Below are 21,905 nucleotides of genomic sequence, written 5' to 3'. Positions count from 1 at the left end.
TTCAAAACTAATTAAGCTACATTCCAGTGGTTATTTGCAAGCACTAGGTAGAATCGAAGGCATTTGTCAGCGCGCCAGGACCCCCTCGTGGGTTTGATTGACAGTTTGGGGAGAGCCCGCCCTCGTGCCTTTATGATTGACAGAGGCCGGGGCCGGTGACCAACCGCAATCTGAGTTGCCACGCGAGGCGGACGCTATTGGCCGTCTTCTTCCACCATTCGGGAGGCTCAGCGTCGGCCGGGCCCCGCCCCTTCCCCCGGCCCCACGTGGGGTCCCGAGCTCGCCGATTGGCCAGGCGGCCCGGCGGAGCCTTGGTTACTTTCCACCCAAATATGGTCAGGCTCTCGCGGCAGCTCGGGCGGGGGGGAGAGAGAGGGAGACGGGAGAAGGGGGAAGCCGCGTGGAGTGTCTGTGTGTGGCATCCTCGCTGTGATCGGCCGCGTCTCGCACGGACACCCGGCAGGAAATGGACTCGCCGCGGTGCTGAACTCAGTGGGAGATTAGCGCGGCTCTGCTGTTGTTGTGGTCCCTCTCGGGCAGAGAACGAGCCGGAATGCGTGCGTGTGGAGTGTCGGCTGCTCCTCTGGAACCGGGAGATACCCTCTCTGGCTGCTGAGCGCTCGATTTCACAACCTTCCCCCGGACCATCGACCCTCGGATTCATCCCACCCAAGCGGACGCCACTTCATCTTTATTTTGGTTCTCTCGGCAGGGAGTAAACTGGTCTTTTCTGTACTACTTTTTATTTCTCCAATACGTGAGATATCTTTATTCTCATTTTTTTTAAACCTCCCACGATTTTTTTTGAAAAAATATCTCCGGGCCGGTGAGGCCGGCCGAGACTGTGAAATGATCTGCGAGCCCGAGTGTGAAGCGCCGTCGGCCCCCCTTTACTTGCCCGCACAAAGGGACTTGTAAAACCTCGCCTCCGCCGGAGAGGTCTTATTGCTTTGTTCTTGTAGCACTGGGAGTGGTTCCGATCCTGAGCGGCGTGGCGGTGGACTTCTTTACAGCTGTGTGTTTGTGTGTTGTTTTTGTGTTATTGCCTCGTTTAGCCTCCGACTTGCATCTACCTAGAGTATCCTTGGTCAGGGATACATTGTTCAAGAGATGTATCCACAAAGCAGGCACCCGGTAAGTGTGCATCTATCTTTTTGGCGACCGCAAACCCTTTTTTTTAACTTTGAATATCACGAGTTTGTTTAGTGTTCAAAGCAGCGATGCGTTTACCCTGGCTTGTTTTGGGACTGCCTGGATTTGTTTTATTGTGTATGTGAGGGAAGTAGGGTTTTCCCACCCCTCTGGTTTTTGTTTTGAAATTCCTCTTCTGCTTTCAGGCCCCGCATCAGCCCTCTCAACCGTTCAAATTCACCGTGGCCGAATCATGCGACCGGATCAAAGAGGAATTTCAGTTCTTACAAGCGCAGTATCACAGGTGGGGAAGGAGACGCCGCCCGGCGCCGGACTTTGCATAGGAGATTCTGCTCGCACCTGACGCCCCAAGATTGTCTCCTCCCTCCATCTCCTCACCCCCTCCCTTCCCCCACCTTGCCTCAGATAATAAGATTGCGTATTTAACGAGATAATATTGAGCAATCGGCCATTAATTTGCCTCGTGTAGGTTAGTGCATTCCATGTAAACAGTCTTTGAATTATTCAGCCTGTGATGTAAGCTCATTGTTTGGATAATATGTTGACACAGTCTCGGTTCCCCGGCCCCCTCCCCCCTTATTTTTTTTGCAATCTGACACCTTTTTTCCTCCCCCTTTCAGTTTGAAGATGGAATGTGATAAACTCGCGAATGAAAAAACGGAGATGCAACGTCACTATGTTATGGTGAGTGCGTGTGCTTTCTCTCGTGTTATTCTTAATAATCCGTATTACATTCTCCAGTTACTGAATTGCCATTAGTGGTCGGTTGGAGATGGGCATGACGTAAATATTGTCAAACGCACCAACTCCTGTGAAGAATTTCAGGAGGTTCTAAAACATTCTGTATACAAACTGTCATTAAAAGTTGGTGTACTTGTTTGTAGATGCATTAAGTTTCAATGTAGCGCCTAATAAGTTTATTTTTGTCCTGGCCCTGTCACTGGTTAACCGGCACGAAAATTCAGCACCCGTGTACATATGGGCTGATATATTTGGGTTAATATTTCAGAAAGCACGGATTCAGCAGGGGTATGCATGTTGGCCAGGAGTTGGCAATTTGTGGCTTCCGTGGCCACGGCTCTTGTTTCGGGGGGCACATCGAGGGCAAATGCGTTGGTCGCGTTTGAAGGTATGGCAGAGAGATTGGAGACGCAGCAGAATTTAACTTAAACGCATTTGATTTCTGTTTCAGTATTACGAGATGTCTTATGGTCTGAACATTGAAATGCATAAGCAGGTAAGAATGAGTTTACTGGATGTGCTGTAAAAGTCCAGGTGTCCCTGCAGGTTGGGGTTTGGAGATCCTGGCGTGGTTTTGTGTTTGGTTTTTGGGGGGAAGTGGCTGGAGGTGGGGGCAGTTTCGCGCCGTGCCGCTAGTTGGCGCTGCTGCTCCAGCTTTGAGGGCTGCCAGTTCTCGCCTCGGTGGCTGTGTCCTGTTCAATCATCGGCCGGTGTCAGATTCCCAGAGAGCCCCATGTTACTAATTAGACGTAATGCGAAACTTGGGTAATCTAATGTCAGCAGTTTAAAGGGACAGGGCTCCTTTTGTTGTCTCTGCAAGCGGGCTTTTGTATGGATTTGCCCCATATTCCCCTACCCACACACACACCCCTACCAGACCATCACCTGGAGGTGAAAAGGCGTGTACAATTGAGTGGTTGTTCCCGGAATTAACACAAAAAAAGTGTGCTTTTATTTTCGTTGTCCTTTTTGGGGGAAAAAAAATAGCTTGTGCGTGTTTTATTAAGGCGTGGATTTAATGGCTGTTCTAAGGTTTCAGTACTATGGGGGGGGGGAATGTGTTGGTTGCAGAGTGAAAGGGCAGGGGGCTTTGAGACAGTTGTTTTGGCTTGGGTTTTGATGGGGTTGGGGGGAGGGTTCTCTCCTCGTTTCACTGGACAGCAATTGGCCCGAAACGTCGACTCTATTCCTTTCCGCAGATGCTGCCTGACCTGCTGAGTTCCTCCAGCTTTTTGTGTGTGGCCTCGGGGCTCTTGTCTATGATTTCGTGAGATGTGAGCCGGCCGAGCTGGGGGGGGGGGGGGGGTGGCTAGCTTCTGCACAGGGCCGTTAAACCAGCAACAGACCTACGGACAATGGGTACTCGACCCTTGCATCACCAGCCCCTGGCAGATTTTTCATGGCTGCAGTCTTACTGGCACCAATTCAGTTGAGGATGCTGTCATAGTAAGGCCAAGGTGTAATGAAATCCCTTGCTCCGGTAAAGTGTATACATGGTATTGAGATACCGTAAGGTCGTCATGTTAATAGCCAGAATGAGGCAAAGTATGGGAGTGCAGGAAGACTATGGGGAGTCTGAGGAATTGCAGTTAATGTATAGGTTTAGTAGCTCTGGGCCTGTACTTGCTGGAGTTTAGAAGAATTGGTGGGAGGGTGGAGTGCGTTTCTCATCGAGACCCATCGATTATTGAATAGCTAGATGGAAAGAATGTTCCCTTTTAGTGGATGAGTCTTGGACCAGAGGGAACAGCCTCAGAATAGAAGGACTTCTCTTTAGAACGGAGGTGAGGAATTACTGTAGCCAGAGGCTGGTGGATCTGGAATCCATAGCCACAGACGGCTGTGGAGACCGAGACACTGGGTGTATTTAAAGCAGAGATTGATGGATTCTTGTTTTTTCAGGGTGTGAAAGGTTACGGGGGAATGGGATAGCAAATCAGTTGTGATCAAATGGTGAAGACTAGATGACCCAAGTGGCCTAATTCTGCTTCTATGCCTTGTGGTCTCGATGGGGCAAAATTGCAGTCAGTGGGATGGGTTGAAGTGTCATTTTAATGCTATTCTAGTCTCAGGAACAGTTACCACTAATCCCTTGAGGGCAGGATGTTCCTGGGTTTATAAGTTTCAAAAGGGACGGGGAGTGAAGTGAAAGAGCTGGGGGAGTGACGTTACTAATTGGAGAGTATCACAGCTGCAGAAAGGGAGAACGTCACAGGGGTTGTGTATTGAGTCAGTGTGAGTGGAAGTCTATTGGGAGTGTGCTGTTAACAGCAGCAGATAACATGGAGGAGCAGGTCAGGAGGTGCACTTTGGAAAGGTGGGAAGTAACAGGGTTGTTGTGGGTGATGTCAACATCTCTAATATTGACTGGCACCTCCTTGGTGCAAAAGGTTTAGATGGGATGGAATTCGTTAGCTGTGTTCAGGAAGAAATCCTGACTGAATACGTAGACGGGCTGACTAGAGGAGAGGTCATCCCTGATCTGGTGTTGGGCAACAAGCCAGCTCGTATGTCCATGTTCTGTGTTTTAGATGAAATTCAGGGTTTGTGATTGAACATTACAGCACTGGACAGGCCCTTCAGCCCATAATATTGTGCTAACCTTTTAACTTCAAGGTCAATCTAACCCTTCCCTCCTGCCTTGCTGTTCATTTTTCTTTCATACATGTCTGAATTTCTTAAATAACCCTAATGTATCTGCCTCTACCACCATCCCTGGCAGTGTTTTTAAAAAAAAGACTACCTTTAACATTTCCCAACCCCCATACTTCTCTCCAATCACCTTTAAAATTACGCCCTCTCCTATCGGTAAATAAAGTTTTTGGTTATTCACTCTATCTACAGTTTGCCCCTTACTGTATACACCTCTGTTAAGTCGCCTCACATCCTCCAAAGAGAAACCCCTAACTCAAACCATGCTCTCTAATCCAGGCAGCCTCCTGGTAAATCTGCTCTGCACCCTAAAGAGCCCACGTCCTTCCTATAAGGAGGTAACCAGTCTCGGTCCAGAGTTGATTCAATTAATTCAGAGTCTAAATTCCACAGCTGCTTTGGCATTTCAGTTCAGGTTAATATCACCTCTATCAGCAGCAGCTCACAAAATGCTGGAGAAACTCAGCAAGTCGGGCAGCATCTATGGAGAGGATTAAAAAGTCGACGTTTTGGGAGTGAGACCACTCATCAGGACTCCTGTTGTTGAAATGGAAGTAGCATAAATGGGAGCTGGACGGTCATCCGGCAGCTGGTGGGCCACAAGTCCTGTCTCTGCACTGTGACGCCCACCAGTGCAGACCTGGCCTTCGGTCGTAGGTACATACCGCCCAGGTTTAGTTCTCGAGCATCAGTCAGGATTTCCTGAGCAATACGCACAAAATGCTGGAGGAACTCAGCAGGTCAGACAGCATCTGTGGAGGGGAATGAGCAGACGATGCTTCAGAGGCACAGGAGTAAATCTGCAGATGCTGGAAATAAATAAAAACACGAAATGCTGGCAGAACTCAGCAGGCCAGACAGCATCTATGGGAGGAGGTAGTGACGACGTTTCGGGCCGAAACCCTTCATCAGGAGTGAAGTAACATGGGATGGTCGAGTGGGGATAAGAGGTGGGGGGAGGGATGAAGTAGAGAGCTCGGAAGTGATAGGCTGGAGGGAAATAGGTTAGGTGGAGAATTATGGGAAATAAAAGAAAGAAAGGTAGGGCTGGGCAGAGCTCATAGTGAGGGGGGGGGGGGGGGGGAAGAGAGAGAAAGAGAACCAGACTGAAATTATAGATAGGGATGGGGTAAGGGAGGGCAGGGGTATCAAGGGAGGTCTGTGAGTTGAATGTTCATGCCGGCAGGTAGGAGGCTACCTAGGCGGGAGATAAGGTGTTGCTCCATCGACCTGCGTGTGGCCTCATCTTGACGGTAGAGGAGGCCATGGACAGACATATCGGAGTGGGAGTGGAATTGAAGTGTGTGGCCACAGGGAGATCCCGCCACTGCTGGAGGACCGAGCGCCGGTGTTCGGCGAAACGGTCTCCCCAATGTATAAACGAATTGAAGCGTGTGGCCGCGATGCTTCAGATTCCTCTTTATTCGTCACATTAACGTGGATGCGTAGAGTGAAATGCATCGTTCGCATTGAAGGGTGGCCTGGAGGCAGCCAGCATGGCAGAACAACACAGAACACATAAACAACAACATGACAGCAGCGAAGCTAGTCCTGTTCCTCCTCCCCGTGGCCATGCACGCTGCCAGTGGACTTGTGGATTCAGACATCGGGCTTTGACCGGCTGTGGCCACCGTGGCTCAGCTTCCAGACGTCCTGTTGACCTTTCGAGCTCTTGTATCTTCGGTTTTGGTCCGAGACCCTTCATCTCGATACTTCCTTCTGCTGGGAGTTCCCTGGTGCCGGACCTGAACCCGTGAAATTCGGCCTCAGAAGGTGGGATTACCGAATGAATGTGGCAGTCAGTGCACTCCTTGGCAGCCTCTTGAACGATGCGGTGTTCAACATCGTCCTCTCTGTCTGCAGTCTGCTTGACTCTGATCTGAAGTCAGCTGAGCTTGAACGTGCAATCCGATTGGTTAAGATTGTAACGAGTTGAGCGAAAGGAGATGGACCTTGGTTGTTCAGAGTGACCTGGACACTATGGCTGCTGACCAGTGACTGCTCATCATAGCTGGTGTTGGACTCTGACCTGCTGTGTAGGGTTTGGACTGGGCAAGAACAGTCAGAGGTTTGCAAGATCCTGTCTGCCCTAGTGTGTAGGATAAAAGACTAGAACATTATAGTACAGGCCCTTTGACCCAGATCAGGATCTGGGAAATTGCACTGAATACTGAATGTCACCCCTCTTTCAGCTAAATATAAATGAACAGTGCAAAACCAAGTAGTGTTTGTGGACCCTTCTGAAATGTGATGGTGGATCTTCAGGCAGTTTTTGGTTTTTGTAGTGTTAGGTGTCTGGATTGGGCTGCCAGCTGGTGGTGATGGAAGCAGATATGATAGGCACGGGTTACACAGGGAATGGAGGATATGGGTCATACACAGGCAGAAGAGATGGTGTCAAGGTGAGTGGAGGGACACCATCTTCTATTCTGTCTGGATAACCAACCTGATGGAATCAATATCGATTTCTCCCAGTTTAAAAAAAAATATATATATATTACCCTCCTCCTCCCTTCTCTCCCCCCCCCCCCCCCCCACCACTTCTATTCTTACCTCTTCTCACCTGCCTGTCACCTCACTCTGGTGTCCCTCTTCCTTCCCTTTCTCCCATGGTCCACTCTCCTCTCATCATATTCCTTCCTCTCCAGCCCTTGCCCTTTCCCACCCACCTGCCTTCCCCTCTATCTTCCTCCTCTTCCCCCCCCCCCCCCAAAATTTCTGTTCTGGCATCTTTCCCCTAACCTTTCCAGTCCCGAAGAAGGGTCTCTGCCTGAAATGTTGACTGTTTATTCATTTCCCTAGCTGTCTGACCTCTAGCATTTGTGTGTGTTTTTTGCAGAAGAGATTTGGTTTGATTTGGGGTTCTGCTACAGTGTGGACTGAGGTGCTTTTGCTGTACTGTTGATTGGAGTGGCTGAATTGGCTGCTTAATTTCTGCTGTTTTAATTGTCGGGGTTGTGTGTGCGTGTGTGTCTTGGTCTCTGTGCCTCCCCATGTGTAACATTATGCTCAGTGTGCATTTCCAGCCAAGGGGATGGTGGTGTCACAACATGGTGGGCCAGACCCCTGGCCTGTCGTGGGCTGGACCCCTAATTTTATAGGATTCATCAGCTGCAGGTGTTACTTTGAGCGCAGTGATGGAACGCATCAAGTGGTCTTCCACCCATTCCTCGTACAACTTTTTAAATCGAGGGCAGGTGGGTCTGCGAAGCTTGTCGCTCTATTCTGCGGTTATGCTCGCGGGGGGGGAAACAGCAGTGTGACACGTGACCCTGTCGATCTGTACTTGTGACACTGGTCGAGTACGAAAGGCATCAGAGGTAGTAGGTTGTGGGCATGTTATATTGGTGCCGGAAGTGTGGTGATACCCTCAGACTGTTGGTGGTTGAATCAAACGATGCATTTCTCTGCAATGTATGACATAATGATGATGTGTCAGATGGTATGGAAATGCACAGCTTTCTGATCTGTGTCAGATGCCTGCCTGGGTTTGAGGATGGCCCACCAGGATCTGCATATAACATCGTTTGTTGGTGCGGTCGTTTGGCTCTGTCACCGATCGTAACAATTGTACAAGTTTAATAGAACAAGGGGCGAGGCTTGAAGGAGTTTTGAAGTTTTATTCAAATCCCGCCTGGTCTGTGCAGCCTTTGCCATCCTCTTTTAAAGGTGTGCGTGGTGATGTGTAAGTGTTTAAAATTTCTATGACGCTCTCGTGAAACGCCTTGGGAAGTCGTGAAACTTTAAAGGCATGTTGTTATAAATAGAATGAAGTTAGTATTAATTTGCCTTCCTACGCAGGCAATTAGTAACTCTGCTGTTTCATGTTCATACTTGTTAATGATTTTGTTTGTAAGTTAGTGTAGTGAGGTGGAATGTGAGTGCTTGTCTGCTCTAAGTATTACAATGGGAGCCTTCCTGTAGGAGAGGAAACAATGCAGGTTCAATGGCTCTCTTGCTGCTCTCGTGTGGGCTTTTTCTGTGGGGAATTTCCTGCATGTCAATCAGTTGTACAGTATTCGGACTCCTCTTGGGCACCGCATCTCGTGTTGGTGAGCAGAATTACTGAGCGAAGTTGGTCTCGGGGTTGCTGAGACCTCTGGCCTGCCTCGTGTAGCAGCATCGCCATGTTTACAGGAGTGCTGCTTGATGCTGTGTGTTAGTAACCGCACCAGTGACTTTTCCCTGATGAGGTTGCCTGGTCTGGCGTCAACCTGTCACTGAGTACCCCAGAGAATTCCTGCTGACGTCTCGGCTGGGCGACGTTCACATTTAGTTACCATACGTGCATTGAACGAGTGAAATGAGTTAACTACCAACGCAACCTACGGATGTGCTGGGGGCAGTCCGCAAGTGTCTCCCCACGTACGTGCATCAATATTCAGAACGATACAACAAGCAACACGACAACGGCAGACAAACGGGCCTCCCTCCCTCCCTCCCATCCAGCAACATATGGGCGGTCCTCCAATCCCAGGGCAGGCTGTCAGCAAAGACGAGCAAATTTCTACAGGGAACTGCAATACTGGCTAGTACGGAGTCTGCCACTGCACAGGATGAGAAGAGACTGCAGAGGGTTGTAACCTTAGCCAGCTCCTTCTGCACGAGCCTCCCACCATCGAGGAGGTGATGCCTCGGAGGCCGGCATCCACCATTAAGGAATCGCACCATCCGGGACATGCCCTCTTCTCGTGATTACTTGGAGTGGATGCAGGAGCCCGAAGACCCAAATGTTTTAGGAACAGCCTTTTTCTCCATCCACCATCAGACCTCGGAATGATCCTCAGTTTTTGCTCTTTTTGCACTTATTGTTGAGAATTTCTTTTTGTAACTTGTAATAATTTATCTCGCTGTACCGCTGCCAGAAAACAAATTTCACAACATGATGCTAAACCTGATGTCCATCTTATTACTCTATTGACTCCCCTCCCAGGTACATAGCTGCTTAACCTCCAGCAGCCCCCACCGCCCCCAGGACTGATGGTACATATATCTTGGGCCTGCGTGTGGAATTGTTCTGGGACTGAGGCGGGTTGTATGATGTGTCACCATTTCCCATTACTCTGTTCTGCAGGCAAATATTGCATGTATGCAGGTATCAAATAAGTTTCTCCCAATGCTGGAGGAACTCAGCAGGCCAGGAAAAGAGTAAAGAGTCGATTTACCTTTGAAGGGTCTCGGCTGCAAATATCGACTGTTTACTGTTTTTCCATAGATGCTGCCTGACGTGCTGGGTTCCTCCAGCATTTTTGTGTGTGTGTGTTGCTTTGGATTTCCAGCATCTGCACGTTTTGTGCTTGTAATCAAATGAGTTTGGCTTTTTCAGGTTTGAAGTTGACTTTAGTATAGTGTATACAGTGAGCGTTAGCTATGATGAAAAACTAATCTGTACCGACTTGATATGATGCACAGAATATAAATTACCCTCTATTTGTCCTATTTGCGTCGAAATGTCGCAACATACTGTGAAATGCACCAGATGTGTTAAAAGGAAACAGTTCAACTGTGTGACGAGGGTTTCACATGTCACCACTTCACATGCCCACCACTTCCTAGTCCTAATCCGCATATCTTTGGAATGTGGGAGGAAACCCACGTGTTTGTGGGATGAATGTACAAACTCCTCATGGGAATGGAATCTCGATTGCTGGTGCTGTAATGAAGTTACGCTCCCTCTGCGCGACCGTACTGCCATACAAGATGGCGACGGAGAAAGCAACGGGGCGAAAACAAGATGGGGAAGTGTAGCGGTTAGCACGGCGCTAACGTGGCACCGGAGACCCATTTCAATGCTGCGGTCTATAAGCACGTTGCGCATTCTCCCCGTGGCTGCATGGGTCTCTTTGGGCTGATCCTGTTTCCTCCCATTTTCCAAAGACGTACGGTTTAGGAGGCTAATCGGTCACGTGGGTGTAATTGGGTGGCATGAGCTCGTTAGACCGGAAGGGCCTGTTACTGTGTTGTATCTTTGAATTGTGGGGGGGGGGGGGGGGGTGGGCGGGGAATATATAAAGACCTTTTGTGCAAAAAGCAGGATGTTAATATCCATGTTGCAAGTTCCTAGCCTGGCTCTGGTCCACCATGCTAACTTGTTCGTGCGGCCTTGTAGAAATAGGGAGTCGATGGTTATGGGGAGAATGGAGTTGGGAGGATCAGTAAATCAGCCATGCTGGAATGGCAGACCAGACTCGATGGGCTCAATGGCCTAATTCTGCTCATGTTTTATGCCCGGTGGTACTTCCTCGAGAATGGATATTTCAGCACTTTGTGGTATCAGGAGATGGGGAGGTTAAATCTCCCGATACCTGCTTTGGTGCAGTTGAGTTTCAGCCCATTTCACCAGCCGAATGTGTTGTTTGGTTCTGTCAGATCAATGTGTTATTTACATGCACTGGGTGACTGCGAACTTGCCGTGATCAAGCCTGTGTGTAGAGTTGCCACAGAAGATTTTGATAATTGCGCAGAGGGGGATTCATCGTGCCTGTGGAGTGTGCTGTTGGCAGGTCCTCTGGGCATTCTCAAGTCGTTGTCTTTGCCACTGAATATTGTCATTGAGTTTATAAAGATCAGATCTGCTTGCTCTGAGAACCCAAGTCACTCTCAGATGAACACCTGTGGTCTCACTTGCCTCAGGTGAGTACAATGCCACAGTGTTACTGGCTTCTCCATTTCCCAGACTGGCGCGAAATGGGGCCCAGGTAGGGATCCTCTCTCAGGGTTAGCACAGAGGCACAAGCCTTTTGGCCTGCAACATTGTGACGACATTTTACCTACACTAAGATCAATATAACCCTCCATTTTTCTGTCATCTAAGAGTTGTTAACTGTCCCTAACATATTTGCTTCTACCACCAGCACAGGCAACACGTTCCACACACACACCACTCTGTGCTAAAGAGAGTTCCCCATATACTTCCTTCCAATCATAAATTTATGCCCCCTCATATTAGCCACTTCTGCCCTGGTGGAAAAAGTGTCTGACTGCCACTCCCATTATTGCCTCTATGCAGTTGCCTCTCGTCCTCCACTCCAAACGAAAGCCTTGGCTCACTCAGCCTTTCCTTACAAGACGTGCTCTCTAATCCAGTCAGCATCCTGGTGAATCTCCTCTGCACCCTCTAAAGCTTCCACATCCCTCCAATAATGAGGTGACCAGAACCGAACCCAATATTCCAAGTGTGGTCTAGGGAAGTGTCTGGTCTTGCACTTTAGTAGAGGAAAAAATAAAGGTGTAGACTATTTTTAGGGACGAGAAAGGGCTTGAGATGGATCAGCCATGATGAGCTGAATGGTCTAATTGTCCACTTGTGTTTTATGGTTTAAATGCCTGAAAGTCAGGAGGGGAATAAACAGGACGTTTTGAGTTGAGATCAGGAGATTCTGGTTGAAAGGGGAAATAAATCTACCCCCTGCGCAATCCTTACTGATTTGATGCAAATGACAGATGTCACTGTCTTTTGATGTGCGTGTGACAAATAAAGCTCATATTGGGGTGGGGGGGTGGTTTAGACTGATTTTGGAGTCGGTTTAAAAGGTTGCGACGACAACGCAAGCTGAAGGTCATGTGCAGTACTAGCCCATTCCTAAAAGTGGATAGAGTCTGAAGGGCGGGATTGGGGCAGTGTAGGGGATTAAGCAAGTTTAGCTTTATTTAAATGATTCTTTGATTGTGTGTACATCACCACATACAGTGAAATGTCTTTAGCGTTAATCACCTGAGAGTGAGCTGGGAGGTAGGCGTTGCCACACATTCCAGCACCCCTCCCGATCAGGCATTCCTTGCCTGGTAAGTATTGGATTGCGTTTTCCAAACTTCCCAGATGCAGGATTCAGTGATTGAACTTCAGATTCTCATCCTGGATGCTCAGTCACTGTAATCCGTGCATCTGTAATGTCTGATTCCAGTGAGACCGTGCCCTCGTTGGTCTGGGTGAGGCTTTGGGGCAATGCCGGTCAGATTTTAATTTCCTCTCTCAATTTCCAATGGCAAACTTTTTTAACTGAGAGAGCAATATTATGGGGTGACAAGGTTAGCGAACACAACTACAGCGCCAGCGACCTGGGTTTAATTCCCACCCACCTCTGGAAGGAGCTCGTACACTCTTCCTGTGACTGTGCAGGCAACCTCCCTCATCCCAAAGACTCGCGGTTAGGGTGAGTGAGTTGTGGGCTGGTGCCAGAAGCAATGGTAACACTTGCGGGCTGCCCCCAGCACATCCTCGGACTGTGGTCATTGATGCATTTCACCGTGCTGCAATGCACGTGTGGCAAATGAAGCTCATCTTTGCCTTCCCAGAGTCTTGGGTGTCTTGGTTTGCATTGCTGCCAGATTTTGTGTGTGTGTGTGTGTGTAGAAATGGAAATGTATCTGTCAAGTTCTGATCAATATTAGAATGTAGATGTGGGTGCACGGTAGCATAGCAATTAGCATATCGCTATTACAGCACCGACAACCCGAGTTCATTTCCCGCCACTGTCTGTAAGGAGTTTATCTTTCAGGTGTTCCCTCTGCGCACACTCAGTGATTCAGGAACAGCTTCTTCCCATTTCCATCCGATTCCTAAATGCTTCACTGCTTTCTTACTTCTGTTACTTTGCACTAGTTGTTTTAACTTCACTATTTAATTGACATATAAATTAACACAGTTTTTCTGCATATTTATCAAGTATTTCATTGTACTGCTGCTAAGTTGACATTTCATGACGTTAAATCTGATTCTGGAAAGTACGTTTTCCCCGTGATTGTGTGGGTTTCCTCCAGGTGCTGCAGGGCCCCCTTGTATTCCAAAGACGTGTGGGTTAGTAGGTTAATTGGTCACGGGTGTGATTGGGCTCTGCAGACTTGGGCCATTAGAGCCTGTTACCGTGCTGTATGACTTTATAAAAATAAAATATCTATGCCTTGGACTGGAATAATTGCCATCAGATGGTGTCTATGATCTGTTTTCTGGGCTATGCTGTAGCCAACTTTCATCAGATGACCAGATCGCACAATTAACATTTGCTTGGTGATTCACCCTTGTGTCGTTGGATTGGGTCCCTGGGCATGAGTATCAGATACTGTGCGTGCAGTTTTTCTTTAATTTTTGTATTTCTTGTACCATGATGTCTGCAAGAAAATGAATCTCAGGGTAGTATATGGTGACATACACGTACTTTAATATTAACTTTGAACTTTGAGTTTACTGGCTATGCACAGAGTGAGCAAGATTGTGTTGAATTATGTGTGGAACAGTCATAAGACCCCTTGAGTTAAAATCTGTCACATACTTGAATTTTTCAATGCAAATGGATTGGACTCGAAATGCCTTTTGTATGTAATTCATGGAATATTGGTGCCTCAAGCAAAGTTAATAGGCCCTTGAGCTGAATGTTACTGAGTGAACCTGTTAGAGTGGGTATACATAACAGTGAGGGAGGCTGGCCGGATGTCAGTGAACAACCTGGTAGCATCCGTGGTCACTTACTGATGTTGCTTCTTAATTTTTGTAATTTACTAAATTTAAATTTCTTGTGTATAAGAGCATAGATCGAGTGGAGATCCAGAGACCTTTCTCCCCCAGTGTGGAAATGGCTCGTACGAGGAGCTATTGGAGGAAAGTATAGAGTATCAGAGGCAAGTTCTTTCCAAAGAGTGGTGAGTGTGTGGAACACGCTGTCGAGGTAGAGGAGATAAACTTTGGACATTTCAGAAACTCTTGGATGAAAGAATAATGGAAGGTTATGTAGGAGGGAAGGGTTAGATTGATCATGGAGTAGGTTAGAGGGTTGGCACAACATGGGCTGAAGGGCCTGTGGTGTTCTATGTAACTTGGCACAAGGGATAGCCCCACTTTCAGGTTGGTGGTTTTTGCTTTTATTGTATTTCCATCCCAGTAACCAGTAAATAAAAGGAGTGATTGTTTCTTGTTCTGTGCCTTGTTCAGGGGCGGGAGCTTCCATATTCATATAGGGAGTGTGTAATTGGACAGGGTTGTGCATGGAATTCAGGAAGACTTGTCCACAAGATGAAACACACACTGGTAGGATTTGAGACACAAATGCTCCAGGGTGGTGCCAGTGAAGGTCTTTTGGCTAAGTCATTTGGCACTGGGAAGGGAAAACATCCTCATGTTTGCTGCTCACGTCCACATCTGAGAGAACCACTTTGTACACAATGCTAATCGACTTGTTTTGAGCATTTTGAACTTGTAAAAACGGCAGTGATGCATCCTGACAGCGGTGCTACTGTTATGGGTGCATGCCCATCCAATGCAGAGTGAACGTCTCGGGTATTGAGGGGATGGGGCAGCTCTAAAGAGACTGACGTACCAGGCAGATGAAGGTGGATCTGGAGAAATTCTCTTCCTGCTATTTCCTGGGAGATGATGCTAGATTAGGGGGGCTTGTTGCCTAGTCTGTTTGGGTCATTGGACAGATTGGCTGACCTAGAATATACCTGTGTTTCCTCCTACAGTCCAAAGGCGTACAGGTTAACTGCTTTGTGATTAGGCTGGGGTTAAATCGGGAGGTGCAGCTCGAAGGGCCGGAAGGGCCTATTCCATGCTGTATCTCTAGGTAAATAATAGTGAGAAGCTTGTCTGGCAAAACTGTTCATCCAGATCAAAAGTTTCAAAGGTACATTTAATGTCAGATTATTATGTTTACCATAATAATCCTGAAATGCTTTTTCTTCACAACCATCCACGAAAACAGAGGAGTGCCCCAAAGAATGGCAGTTAAACATTAGAACCCCAAAGTACCCCCCCCATGTGTAAGTGGCAGCAAGCAACAGTACCCCCCCCACTGGCAAAATAAAGCATCGGCACCCGCCACCAAGCACGCGAGCGTGAGCAAAGCAACAGCAAAGACAGACTTGCAGTTACCCCAAAGGTATCGCGTTTCACCCAGTATTCGACATACCACAGGCGCTCGCTCCCCCTAATAAGGGAGAAAGGGGTGTCTCTGTTTCACAGAGGGGGAGACATAACAAACAGCTTGCTGGTTTACGATGTTAAAAGTCCATTTTTTTCAACCCTGTGCCCAAAGATCCTGGGTCTCTGGGTGTACGGCCATTGATATTCCAACAACCCCGATGACTCGCGGATCTCCTGCTGTGACACTGACCACTGACACGCGCCAAACAACGGCCAGTTGTGAAACCCTGAGAGCTGGTTCCATTCCCGCAAAGAATGGGGGAATGTCAGCGTGTAACCCTTGGTCAGGGTCTTCACAAGAACCCTGAAAGGGAAAAATAGAGATCGTAAAGTTGGGAGTAGAGTTGTTTCCGAAGATGCAAGCAAAAGAGTCGCCATTTAGTGTCATCATCACTTTGCTCCGTCTCTCGCGATCATTACTCTTAAGATATAAATAAGACTTAAATCAGGCTATTTGGCCCTTTTAAGTCTGCACCAAGACAGTTTCATTATCCCTCAACCCCTCTCTCCTCGTAACCAACACCCCCTACTCATATAAACTTATCAACCTCCCGCTGACTTGGCCTCCACAGCTGTCTGTGGCAGTGAATTCTAGATTCTCTCCTGGAATGTCGGAGGCTGAACAACGACTTGCTGGAAGTTTCTAAACTCAGATGTAGTAATCCTTACCCCCCCCCCCCCCCCCCCCCGCACCCCGAGAGGAAATGTCAAATGCTAGAGGTCATAGGTTTAAGGTGAGGGGGAAATTTGAGGCAAGTGGTGGGAGCAGCCTAGTCTATAGCACAAACCCCTCTCCTCCACTATTCACGTCTACCAGGAGCACTGCCACAAGAAAGAGGCACCCATCAAGGACCAGGCCACGCTCTCTACTCGATGCTACCGTCAGCCGGGAGGTACGAGAGCACAGGCCCCACACCACTGGGTTCAGGAATAGTTGTTACCCCTCAACCATCAGGCTCCTGAACCAGAGTGGAAAACTTCACTCACCTCAACACTGAACTGATTCCACAAACCACAGATTCTCTTTCAAGACTCGTTCTCAGTATTTTATTTGCACAGTTTGTTGGTCTTTTGCATGCAGGTTGTTTTTTAGTCCTTGTTTCTTTGTTTTTTGTTGGTTCCATTGTATTTATCTTTCTGCAAGTGCCTGCAAGAAAATGAGCCTCTAGGTAGCATATGGTAAGTTAAGTACTTTGATAATGAATTTGCTTTGAACAAAGAATTGGCCACTTAGCGGTGAGTTAAGGAGAAATCTCTTCACTTGGATGGATGTCATTACACTTTGATAAATTTGTTTTGAACTTTGAATATCTCGTGAGATCTCTTTGCAGAGAGTCCTAAACAAGGACGTCAAATCTGGAGGTGCTCAGGAACATAGAAATGGTGAAAACATGTTGTACCTTCAATCCTCAGCCAAGCTCTCAACACCCTGACAGGTCTTGTAGATTCTGGAGTATGAATTAAGTTGTTTAATTTTCTTTAAAAAAAACAAATCCATCGGCCTGCAGATCTGAGTGAGGGCAGTGTTTGGTCATGATAGCCAAGCTTATTTGAGAATGTAGTTTTGCTGTCCTTGGGGGGAGTTGTTTGATGTTTGCAACTGGAACTTGGGTTTAAAGCTTTCCCTGGCAAGTTCCATCCTGGTGGAAATCCACGCCGTGTGCTCATGCAGAGAGTTCTGTTCGCACGGTACACCATCGCAGATGTGCTCGGCGCTCCCCGCTGCCCTGAATTGTGCAGGGCTGCTTGCTGGATATGTTGTAGTTGGCGCCAAGGCCATTTTGACAGCTGCTTAACATCAAAAGATCGCACACCAGTCCGTGACGAGAGGGAAGGAAGCAGGTGACTTGGAAGTGGTGCTGTAATGAAACTTTAATAGGTACCCCCACGAGCAGCAGTGCGATCACTTGAGTAGAGTATGATGTTCTCCCGAGGGGATATTCCCTTAATGGAGAACGTCTGTACATGACTTTGTTTAACCTGCGGAGGCTGATACTCGGGGAGCAATCACACAGTGCTTGACGGGTCGGGGTCGGGTTTCAGTGGCATGGAGTGCAAGACGACTGGGGACACTTCACTGCTGTAGTGATGTGACGTTATCTTCCGCCAGTTTCACCGCTGAGGTCCCCCCCCCCCCCCCCCGGTAAACTGAGCTTGTACCGATAGGCCTTCTGAAGTATTTTGAAGCAATAATTATGCCTTCCCGTGTACACGAGCCTGTGAAATATCTGGTATTCTGAGAGCGGCGTTCAGCAATCTTCACAGATTGTCGAGAGTAACCTGATGTGTCGTAGCCCTGCTGAGTGCTGTCTACCTCTCCCCCACTGCCTACTGTCTACGAGTCACAGATCCCCTGGAGATAAATCTTTAATGCAGCCTCTTTATTATGTGACCTGTAATGTAGTTTCACGACAATGTGTGCGTTTAATTGGACTGCTTGGAGAATTGCATGTTTAATCAAACGGAGCCAGAAGAGAGAACCTTTTGACTTGTGGAATGCTTGGGACTATACTCGGGAGGTATTCCTGTGCCTAGTTAAGGTGTTAGGAGGATTATTTTTCTTTGTGTAAAAATATAATCCCTTTTTCAAGGCTCCTTGATTGAACAAATCAGTATTGGGTTTGTAGTATTGGAGTTTTTTCCTCCCCTAGTTCCACTTTAGACATAGTCTGTCTTGGAGCAGGAGATGCATAATTCACCTTGTGTCCTGTTCTCAGCTGCCTGTTACTATGGCAATAGGCTTATAGGTCATAAATTGTTGATCTTTCTGCCATTTGGGTAGAATGATGTCTAGGCAGTTTCCAGGGCTTTAAAGAGAGTGGGTGTATAAATGGGTTAGTTGTATAGTGGGGAAGTGGCCTCTTCTGCCCAACCGGTACATGCTAAACAAGACTCCCTTCTAACATTGTTCCATTTGCCCACCTTTGGCCCATATTCCTTAAACCAGGATTCCCGACCCATGTGCCATGGTATTGGTCCATGGCATTTTTAAAAAAAAAAGATTGGAAACCCCTGTCCTATCTCAATTTTCTTAATGTACCCAATGCAAATACCACCTCCTGACAGCTCTTGCCCATCCTCTGGCTGAGAAGTGGCCCCGCAGGTTCCCTCACATTCCTATGCCTTTGTTCTTGATTTCTGGCCGCGGCCTGTGACCGTGTGGGTTTTCTCTGATTGTTTCGTTTTCCCCCCGCAGCCTGAAGCTGTACAGCTTGGTAGGTTAAGTGGTCATTGTAAATTGTCCCCTGGTTAGACTAGGATTTAATCCGTGGGGGGGGGGGGGGGGCGGTTGCTTGGTGGTAGGGATCGAAGGGCCTACTTGGCACAGTATATCAATAAATAAATACCGTGGGGGCGGGGGGAGAGAGAGAGAGACTGTGAGCACTGAACCTCCAGCCTCCATCTTTGCTCCTCACAATTTTATACACCTGTCCTCATCCAACGGTCCTGCCACTTCTATCCATTACCTTTCAGTGCACTGTAAACCCTCTAAATCATTCATAATGCTGTTGGCATTATAAATGCTGGTATTTATGCACATTTCATCCCATATCAGTACTTTCCCATATAATTATTCTTACGAGGGAATGTTTTTTGCTGCATGTCACATCCTGACCAGCACACCACAGCAAATTCTAATGCATGTAAATGTATATGGTGAATGAAGTTGATCCTCAATTCTCTTGCCACAATGGAAGTGCTGCCTGCTCATTCACAGATTGGCCCCTTGCTGTGGGACTGACTTTTAATCACTGTGTTAACTGGGCACTGCCTGGGACGGGGCAGATGTGGCTGGGTATAATGACCAACCTGAACTGTAAGGACACGGATTCTGCAGGCCTCTTTGTGGACTGCGAAGGGGCTGTGGAGAAAGACGCGAGGGTTTGTGTCACAGTTCATCCTGTACAGCTGTGGGACGGAAGGCTCTCTGATTCTGCGGCCTGTTCCCAGGGACACACGCGCGTGCGGGCAAGCGCTGCTGGCAGACTGTCATCTCAGTGAAAGGTGGCCTGAAGCTTGTTTTCAGCGCAGCGATGTCTGTGAAGGTGCGCTGCAAGCGCTCGGTAGGGAGGGAGCACGGTATGGCTCTTCCTCTGCTGGCTGGGAGGGAGCCCCTCAAATACTGCAGTAGTGTAGCACCCCGAGGGCACGTGTAAGAATAGTTCTGTTGGTTTTAAGGAATGCTATAGAACAGAGGTGGCATAGTGATTGTTGAGGGCTCCGTCGGTCAGCATCGAGCTGTCTGGATACGTAAGCCAGAGGAGTACAATATGGAGAGAAATCTCTTGCCCGTGTGGCAAGCTGCCCCTCTCGGTGCGTCTGATGAACCCTCAGGAACAGCAGAGACCGATACTGGTGCCAAACTGCAGTGTCACGGGTTGCCAGTCAGTGTTGAATTCAACAGAGGACTGCCCTGGCGTCTCCAGTTCCAGATTTATTTTTCGGGGGGTGGGGTTTACTCCTGAAGCCTTCCCCGTGACCACAAGGCAGAGCTTTCCTTCTAGATGAGCTGCCAACCATGGCTGTCAAGTCCCATCTGCCTGGAGCGAGTAGTTTTAAGGTGCCAGTAACTTCGTTCCACGTCCTGCCAGTAGGAAGGATTCCACCAGGCTTAGTAGCTAAACCGCACGTGAAGGCCAGGAGCTGGGCCTGGTTGTCAGAGGCTGTTTGAGTTGCACACCAGTGGGAGCATTTAAGTAGTAGGAACTGATCCCCACTACCACCCTCGGCTATAACAACTGCAAGGAACCTTAAGAGTAGCGGTTAGTGTAATGGTGTTACAGTGGCAATGACCAGGCTTCAGTTTCTGCTGCTGTCTGTAAGGAGATTGTTCTCCCTGTGACTGGGGTTCTGCTTGGTCTTCCCATGCTCCATAGATGTGAGGGTTAGTGGTTAATGGGTCACATGGGTGTAATTGTGCGGCACGGGCCTGTCACCATGCTGTATCTCTATAATAAAGTACTGAACGCATAGTCTGTAAACGTAAGAATGAAAAGGCATTGCACAATTTATTCTTGTAAAGTAATTGTATGAATAAAGTTTATTGGAAATCTTGAGCGACACAGCTGTTGGGCAGCATGTGTTTTTGAACTCGAGCGCCCACCCTTGTACAAGTGTGAGACTTCAAAAACCGTGACCAGAAGGCCACTGGGGGGGTCAACCACTTCTACTGGGCTGTTCCTATGCCCGTCATTACAATTACTGCATTCGTGTTCCCCATCCATAAAGTCACTACTTGTGAAGCATCGGTCAGGAGTTCGCAGTTCGGACTCGGTTTCATATTCTCTCAACCCTGTGTGAAGAGACTTTTCCCGGAATGCTAATCAACCTTTCGTTTCCTTCCTATTCAGACGGAGATTGCCAAACGGCTAAACACCATCTTGGCACAGATTATGCCTTTTCTCTCTCAAGAGGTGAGTGGTCCTGTGTAGTTCTTGTTTTAATCAACATTTTACACCATACAGCAGCTGCTTAAGACTTTATTGCCTGAAACAGGAGTATTCAATGCTTGGACTGACTTGTTTTGTGTTCTGGTTGTGATGGGGCCTCTGGCTAATCATATCAGTGCAGTTGTGTTGAGATTTGTCCAAACAAAAAACCCTTGAGCCTCTCGGCCTGTTTGCTGCTTTGTGAGATGTCTACCTGCCAATGTGTCACACCTTTGGGTACCCACTTGTCCAATCCAAGTCCACTACTTTCTGTTATCATGCCTGCATTTTGCCAGAGTCTGTTCTGGGTTGCTTCAAGCTTTTGAGGTTGTGGGCGAGGGGTGGCAAGGAAGGGGAGAGAAAAGGAAGTGGCTTTGATTTCACATTTGAGTACTTTTGCCCTTTTTTCACCGATTCACCACCCCCTGAAGAAATTTCTCCTTGGTTCTAAAGGAATGTCCTTCTATTCTGAGGCTGTGCCCTTAAATCCTAGCCTTTCCTGCTGATGGGGGCATCCTCTTCACTTTCACTGTCCAGGCCTTTCAATACTCAACATGTCAACTTTGGCTTTCATCCTTGGTGGGTGAGTGGCTTGCTGAACTGTGAGCTCGGAAGGAATACTCCCAAAGCCCCGTTCCCATTTCATCTCACTGGGTTACTTCCAGGTTATGCTATTGACCTCGTCCTGTGGGACTGCTTTCTCTGCTTCCCCATGTTGCAACTTGGAGGAGATTGGTGTATCACCTGCCCTCCTTAATCTAGAGCTGGTGGGACTCTTAAGGCCATGAGGCACAGGAGCAGAATTCGGCATTCAGCCCATTGATCTACTCTGCTATTCATTCATGGCTGATTTTAGCATCCTTCTCAACCCCATTTACTTCTGTTTCATCATAACCTGGGGCACCTTTACAATTCAAGAACCTACCAAACTCTACTTTAAACATAGCCAATGACTTGGCCTTCACAGCTGTTTGTGCCAGTGGATTCATAGATTCACCACCCTCTGGCTAAACAAA

The 21,905-nt window shown here is 47.9% G+C and overlaps 1 protein-coding gene across 4 annotated transcripts in view; it reads left to right on the top strand.

Moving 5' to 3' along the window:
* The first annotated feature begins 360 nt into the window (after positions 1 to 360).
* The window catches only part of LOC132382620 (transducin-like enhancer protein 3), a 90,048-nt gene continuing 68,503 nt past the window's right edge, over positions 361 to 21,905 (top strand). For all 4 annotated transcript variants that reach the window (XM_059953025.1, XM_059953024.1, XM_059953023.1 and 1 more), the window contains exons 1-5: positions 361 to 1,134; positions 1,338 to 1,435; positions 1,773 to 1,836; positions 2,345 to 2,389; positions 20,812 to 20,874. In XM_059953025.1, coding sequence (XP_059809008.1) covers positions 1,111 to 1,134; positions 1,338 to 1,435; positions 1,773 to 1,836; positions 2,345 to 2,389; positions 20,812 to 20,874 — 294 coding nt within the window. In that variant the 5' untranslated portion in view covers positions 361 to 1,110. The remainder of the gene's footprint in view (positions 1,135 to 1,337; positions 1,436 to 1,772; positions 1,837 to 2,344; positions 2,390 to 20,811; positions 20,875 to 21,905) is intronic.

The sequence above is a fragment of the Hypanus sabinus genome, chromosome 28 (assembly GCF_030144855.1).
Source record: "Hypanus sabinus isolate sHypSab1 chromosome 28, sHypSab1.hap1, whole genome shotgun sequence".
Taxonomy (NCBI): Eukaryota; Metazoa; Chordata; class Chondrichthyes; order Myliobatiformes; family Dasyatidae; genus Hypanus; species Hypanus sabinus.
The sequence above is the reverse complement of the archived record's forward strand: the minus strand, read 5'-3'. Positions and strand labels throughout refer to the sequence as shown.